Source organism: Ruditapes philippinarum, unplaced genomic scaffold, assembly GCF_026571515.1.
Source record: "Ruditapes philippinarum isolate M1 unplaced genomic scaffold, ASM2657151v2 ctg15560_1_1_1_1, whole genome shotgun sequence".
NCBI lineage: Eukaryota > Metazoa > Mollusca > Bivalvia > Venerida > Veneridae > Ruditapes > Ruditapes philippinarum.
The window spans coordinates 689-8,352 of NW_026859541.1; the positions used below are offsets into that span (position 1 = coordinate 689).

The window sequence follows — 7,664 nt, forward strand, 5'->3', positions numbered from 1 at the left end:
ATTAACTTTACTTTTTATTTGTTTACAGTAAAATTATTTCAGTGGTGAAACTTATAGGCTGGCTCACAATTGTTGAATGTCGGTCACCCATCTTATGTCAACTGTGGTCTGTCCACATTCAGCATCGTCGAATACCAACGGCCAAACCATTTACATTTATCAATTATGTCATGTTACATGTTAATCAACCATGTGTATTGGACGATGACATTTAGTTGTTGACACTCTCCTTGTCATTTAGTTTGTTAACACTCTACTGGTCACACGTTTGCCCAATTGTCTCAAAACTTGGTAAGAATGTGTGTGACAGGTTTTGCTCCGAGTTTGAACATGGATCACCTTGGTTGAAAATCAGAAGTAGGTCACAGTAGCCAAAAATTGAAAAATGTTTAAGCTCAATATTGTAAATGGTTCATCTAAAGTTAAGAAGTTGATAACACAGCCTGATAATGGAAAAAACATTGTTAACTTGCTGTCTAATATAAATGAATTTCTTGACAAGGTTGTATATGTATACTAGGCTTTTCCCAGGAATTTTGCAAGGCACAGTTTTCGCGAAAATGGGGTTGAGTGTTGGAGGGGGTAGGACCCCGTCATACGTTTGAAAATTTTTGCTATTTTTATGTTTGCTACACCAAAATCTACTGTATTAATTAAAAAGAGTCTTTATAAACAAAACAGATACAAAATAAATGTAACATTTTAACAATTTATTACGCTTTAATCATAAAATTAGACTATAATTATGTAACAATGAAAATATTTATGAAAATATTACAGTACATGAATTGATTTGATTATAGATTTCATTTTTATCAATAAACGATAGAGTAATTCATTTGAAAATTAATGTGTAGAGATGAAAGCAACACACCAGAATATATATTAATGCATCAAAGTACTGATCTGTAACATAGAAAGCTACACAAAAGGATGTACTATAATTTGGTTATTAAGTCCTGTAGGATGATTCAATTAATTGACTTTGTATAGAGTCTAAAATAACAAGATCAACAAGGCAAAGGCAACGTTCACAGGAATTTGCATTAAAGTATTAATTTGATACGGTATTTTTGCATTTATCGTATAAAGAATACGGTTTCTTAATGTTTTACGCACTTTCAAATAGTGGGGAAGTAAGAATTTCTAATTGGTTGAGTTGCCTCTGCTATCAATAGCAACATGGCTATTCCACTTTTGCTAGGAATAATCGATGAGGTTTTTTCCGAAGTTAAAGGAGCAGCAGAGTTTTGGTACACGGTCGGTTCACTCTATCATATCATAGTGCTTTATTGGTGATGCTGTGTTATATATTACATAAATGATATTTTCCCATTTTTCCTTTAGCCGATTTATTCACCCTCGATGTTAAATTTTTGTTAAAGGAAAGCCGAATAACTTGTTCTAATAATTTCATTCAATAATTTTAACTTAATACGCAAAAATGGATGCCACATCAACCATTCTCATCACTGTTGAGAGGTCAGATTACATCTCTTATAAATTAAAAAACGAGCAATAACGTTTTATACTGGCGTGTTTTTATCCGTTTATTCATATTTTGTTCTCTATAAAATAGGCTTATCAAGTACATGTATTTTGTTCGGTTCTTTTGTTTTTAGCATTCTTTGACCTTTCCATATGATTTGCACGATATAAAATTATTAAAAAAATGAGAACGAACAATATTAATATTAATATGACAATAAACAGGATCAAAATGATTATAACAAGCATTGAATTATTCTTCAACCACTCGAAACACGAACCGAAACTTAGTTCATCTTTTTCATAATCAAAAATTGTTTCATTTCTTCCTGTTAATGTATGGGTTCCTCCAAATGTATCGACTGTAGTGAAATTAATGTAATTATTGAATATGGATGCTGCGTTTTGCATCTGACTTTCATATTGGTATGCATTTGGTTGACAAATATCAGTATCACTAAATGTGTAGTTTATGCTGCCATGAATACTATTATCGACTATAGTCGCTGTATTATTTAGCTCACATTCAAATCTGCTTGAATAATTTATTGTATTCTGATCATCGGTCATATTCTTGGAATGGTGTGCAAGCTTAAGCATACTGTCCTTATCCTTGTGTTTCACACTTATAGATGTGCTTGTCAAATTATTACCAGCGATATTTGAATCGTAATCATCGAATACAACTTGGACCATTCTCTTTGAACGATACTGTTGTACAGTTGTTAAGAAATATCCGCTTGTTAAACTGTCAGCCTGAAAGGTTACACATAATTATGATACAAATCTCTATAATTTCAATTGTATATTTGATGGTAACTAAAGTGCCCGTGGTATTAATGCCACCGTTTTTACTAGTTTCACTAGTTTACGCCATTTTACAGAGGTAACAAGAAGATTTTGGCAAAGCCATTGCCAAGCCATTTACAAGTATCAAGAAAATTGTTTACATGTACTTATTTGAAATACCCTTGGCATTGTTGTCCAAATTGCTGCTTCTAAAGGTCGTTTGTTCACATCAAATTATAATAAAATATTTGAAAAAAAACACACACTTATATAAAGCTCGTCATTCGAGAGGATAGTATTGTATTTTCTGCATGACCACTTTTCCGCACACAAAGGTACTGAAGTGCCCCAGTGCCAATTTAACATGTTCTATAAGAAAAATAACTCCTACGTAGGACATGTAGGAGATAAAAAGCCTTATTAGGTCTTTAAAACTCCTACGTAGGATACATATAAAGTGCTGAAAGCACAGAGTGCACCGGACATGTATGTTAGAGCATAATTAAGGATAGCATATTATGTAGGAAAATAAATCATATGTGTCAAATTGTTATTGTGGTAAGCTGCTTTAGTAAATATCCTTATTCTGTAGCCAGAGATGATTTTGAGCAAAATAACCACATCTTAATAATATATTGTTGAGCAATAAAACTAGTTCCGAAAATCGAACGCGCTAAAGATGTCATTTTCTATATATTAAAGTTATATTGATTATACAAAAAATGTATGGATTAACTTTGTTCAAACTAAAATGTAATTTATTTTTAAACTTATGCATGCATGCTTTGTAAATTGTATTTTCCGGAGCTTGAACAAGACACTTCACTCCCCTGCCCCCTACAAGGATGTAACCATTCGAAAAGGCCAAATTGGATAACTTGCTCGTTTTGTTCAGCTTGTTCGCATGGAAAATTAAATCTTTATGGCTTTTTAAAATTTTTGATATATTCATATTTTAGACACTTAAATGCTTGCTGTCGAGTAGAATTTTCAAAATGCTGTGAAGCAATTTTTGGGATATATCGCAAATGATTACAGACACTTCGTCCCAAGACACTTCACACTTCAGAAATTAGGATTTGAAACTTCTGGGGAAGTGGGGGGGGGAGGTTTTAAATATTTTGTTCTTCCGCAGATAAACTGGTCCGAAATAATGAGATCTACGAAGCATTCTGTATGCTATAAAATCCTAGGTAGCAGCCTACGTAGTGGTAATAAACTTAAATTAGGTAATTTTATCTCTTACATAGGAGTCAAAAAGTCCTACGTAGGAGTTTTAAACTCCGAATTAGGTTTTTTTTTATCTCCTACGGGGAAGTGATAAAGTCCCACGTAGGAGTTATAAACTCCTATACAGGAGTAATAAAGTCCTATATAGGAGTTATAACTCCTAATTAGACTTTTTTATCTCCTACGTAGGAGTTGTAAAGTCCTACGTAGGAGTAAAACGCTCCTAATTAGGAATATTTTTTTATCTCCTACGTTGGAGTTGTAAAGTCCTTAGTAGGAGTTAGGAACTCCTAATTAGTTTTTTTTATTTCCTTCGTAGGAGTTATCTCTTTTATAGAACATGTTAAATTGGCACCATGACTCTTTAGTACAAAGTAGCTAATGTAGTAGAAATGGACTTGTGTCTGTCATTTTCAAGTTATTGAAAGGTATGGAAGACTATGCTGAAGCATTAATTGTCGAAAACCTTAAAAGGACATTTTTCCGAAGGGTTGACTTAGACAATTGCAGATATTTGTAAAATTATTGCAAATATTGTATTACATACTTAAATACTTAATACTTAAATACTCTCGCATTTTTTTTTTTTGTCAGCAATATGTGTGTTTCTCTGTGCATGCGTCTTTATGTCGCTTTAAGTGATTTGTTCAAGGTTTTTAATTCATTTGCCATTATAGTCGAATAATCTTAAAAGTTATTGATCACGTACCTGTCTACTAAATGCGATGTCATACCTCATTTTTGTACAAAAATGTTGACAATTTTTGTACAAGATATCGTAATCGCCTTCACCGTACATAGCCTTTGCTCGGAGCATCGGTTGTTCTTTTGAAGGACTAAAATATTTTTATATAACATTATTAACTAATAAAAAGAAACACCCGGTTATGTTAATGAACCAATTTAGATTTGATACATCTGTTTGAAGTTGTTGTTGTTTTTGTGACACATCGGAGGGAAATGTTAGCCAATTCTATAAAAAGATATAATCGTAAAAAACAAATATTACGTGATTTTGTTTCAAAAAATAAAGAAACAAATAAGCTTAACCACATTTACCTGATAGTATCGTCTAACATATTATTTCTATATACTTTTGAACCACGTGCAACGTCTTGAAGAGAATCAATTCGATATCCTATGTCATTGTTCCATTTCGCATGGAAAACTTGAACACTATCTACCCAAGGAGCCGTTCCTTTATGAATAATCATGTTATTTCCTAAAAAACAGGAATTTTTGTAAATAGTACTTTTTCATTGTCTCCAACCAAATACAAAATGTTTGTTTACAGCTGAAACATTTTTCCTTCAAATAGCAAGACAAATTGTTGATACTAGCTTAGAGGCGCCTCTTATTTACTTAGTCGGCGTACTCATTCAATTTATTTTTTCTATAATTTTTACTTAAAGTATTAATTTATTTTTTAATAAAATAATACCTGCATAATTTCCACAATGAAAATATGTAAATGGTCCTAATTGCCTTTCAAATTCTAGAATATCTCCAACCTCAAGATCTGACACATGTATAGATGTATCTATTTCAAGGGTATAGTCATCTTCAGTAGACATTTCTGTGTTTGAAATCTAATGAAACTATTAAAATACAAAAGAAAATTTTGGAAGACAAAAAACAGCCATCATTGAATAGGAACACAATACATTTGAATAATATGTATATACGGTAAGATATTTGAAATTTCTAAAAATACTTAAATTCATTCAAATAATTACATCATGGCCTATTTATACTCACTATAAACTTTTATGCATGACATAAGTACGGAATTGTTTATTCATAGCGGTACAAGTGGTTTATCAAACGTAAAAGCGGAAAAGTTCAATCAATAAATCTTTTTTTTTTCAATTAGCTCATTCAACCATTCAACTATTCAGTCGTAATACTTCCTCAAATCGTTTCTTGGTTTACCAGTAACCATGATAATAGTATGGTAAACTGAATTAAAACCGTCCTTTAGATATCACAAGAAATAAACAATGTTAAAGAATTGATATTAATTGAAAAAATAGAAACACTTCATTCATTGTACATATAATGGGCAGACTACCATGAATATTTTCAAATCAACTTTTTTAAATGAATAATCCAAGACATATAAAAAGCCCTCGCTTTTTTAATTGTTTATGCATTGATTGGATGTAAAATGTTATGTAAGTATAAAGGCAAATTATTGTTCTTTTGTATGAAAATAGACAGATCTTAATATGTTTTTAGGAAGGAAGGAGCGAACGAACGAACGAACGAAAGAACGAACGAACGAACGAAGGAATTAACGAACGAATGAATGAACGAAGGAAGAAATGAACGAACGAACGAACGAACGAACGAGGCGTGAATGAATAAAGGAATGAAGGAAATGCACGTACGCACGAACAATGAATAAATATAATGTTACTGATTAATAATATTAAATCCAATGAAACCATTTTTTAAGAAAAGAAACATAGTATTAACTGATTCAATTATGTAAGAATCAGAGGATGCTTATCAGCATATCTTGGTAAAACATTAAAAGAATGAATAACCCTTAACTTATCTTCCCATGTCATTTCATTCTTTAATATAAATCATACGTCACGTTAGAATGCTTTAGAAAATAAAATCGTGTTTAATAAAAGCATTAATACGAAATCGAATAAATGAAGATAGTATATTTACCTTTGTATCAGATAGATCTATATCTTTTCTTTATCTATCTTTATCAGAAAATCAGTTTAAAGTATATATATTTTATTGCGTCGTTGTTGTTGACAGTTTAATTGTAAACTAACCAAATTTACGTGACTCATAATGCAGCAGACTTTGTATGATTTGTTGGGATTATTGCGCGAGTATATATAGCATATGTAAATTTAAACCCACATCATCCGTTTATTAAGGTTTATCTGGATAAGCAATCGTTAATATGTTAACTTAGTTTGGGTTATTTTCAATTCGTACTCAGAATGAAAAGGAAAGTGGGATATCAATTTTTTGTTTACATTATTTTTTTGATCTCCTTAACTCGACCTGGCGACACCTACAGCAAACAAACTAAAAATAGCAGATTTAAAATCCCAGAATGATGTCAGACAAGAAAATGATTTAAAAAGTTTTATTGATTTTAAGAAGATAACAGCACAAGTTAAACATGTTCTTAAATTATGTTTGAATTTTAGATAAAAAAACTAACATGAACTAACCTTGTGTTCAGATTTGGAATTAGATGCTGAAATAGTACCAATAAATACATGAGTATTATAGCGATTAAATGATTATGTTTTTAAAAATAAGTTAGATGCTTGTAACCTAAAGATGGTAGCAGTAATTGTGAAATTATTTGTTATAAAGACAAAGCAGTATTTTGACATCCATACAAAAACGCCTTAAGTTTCCTTTTGGCAATAAAAAGTTAAAGAAGAAAATGATAGCTCGGATAATTAACATTAAGCCAGGAAAGGGATCGCTCCACCCATTGATTCACGGGACCCGGTCAGTAATAACCTTAGACAAAATACGGTACCGATATATTCGCAAAACTGTTTTACCAATAATGTTTCCAATGAATTTACCTTATATAAAGATTGTATAAATAAAATTTTGATGCTTTTAATATTTCATAGAAAAATATATGATTATGTTATGATCGTTTTATTTTGATATTGAAGTAGCGAAACAAAAACAGTAAAGTTATATCCGTGACACAAATACATTTAAAATCATTTTTTCGGGTTTTATGTGTGAAATTCAGTTTAGATAATACATTAATTTGTTGATGAATTGTTAAAATTGATTCAATAGATTGCATGCCCTTGCTTACTTTTTATGATATGTGATTTTGTATTGTCAACATATTTTTGATATGATTCACGACAAAAATAAAGCGTTATTCTCTTTAAAATAAGCTTCTAATACATCAGACATGATGTTATTGGTATAAGTTTCGTATTAAGCAGATCAAATTTAATTTTTTGAACTTGAATAGAAATATTCAGGAAAGATAAATTCACCCACTTTTTGGTTGTATTTACTCATTATTTTTTGCATGTTTACGGCTGCGTTTTTTACTGACGCTATATCTACACGTAATGTACGAAAAAATGTCATTTCTTCTGGATATTATATTTATATGTAATGCGATTATTAATAGATAG

At 30.8% G+C, this 7,664-nt stretch overlaps 1 protein-coding gene across 4 annotated transcripts; it reads right to left on the reverse strand.

Annotated features, from left to right (window-relative positions):
* Positions 1-763: 763 nt before the first annotated feature.
* On the reverse strand, positions 764-6,328 carry LOC132756897 (phospholipase A and acyltransferase 4-like). Of its 4 annotated transcripts, XM_060748042.1 has the most exons (6): positions 6,190-6,325; positions 5,266-5,466; positions 4,949-5,105; positions 4,567-4,729; positions 4,217-4,343; positions 765-2,244 (listed from the first exon to the last, which is right to left on the reverse strand). In XM_060748042.1, exons 3-6 carry the CDS (start codon positions 5,079-5,081, stop codon positions 1,585-1,587), a joined length of 1,083 nt encoding a protein of 360 aa, XP_060604025.1. In that variant the 5' UTR covers positions 5,082-5,105; positions 5,266-5,466; positions 6,190-6,325; the 3' UTR covers positions 765-1,584. The 4 variants fall into 4 exon arrangements, with proteins under 4 accessions (XP_060604026.1, XP_060604025.1, XP_060604024.1 ...); XM_060748041.1 differs by lacking the exon at positions 5,266-5,466 and having other exon boundaries at positions 6,190-6,328; XM_060748043.1 differs by lacking the exons at positions 5,266-5,466; positions 6,190-6,325 and having other exon boundaries at positions 764-2,244; positions 4,242-4,343; positions 4,949-5,239.
* Positions 6,329-7,664: the final 1,336 nt, after the last annotated feature.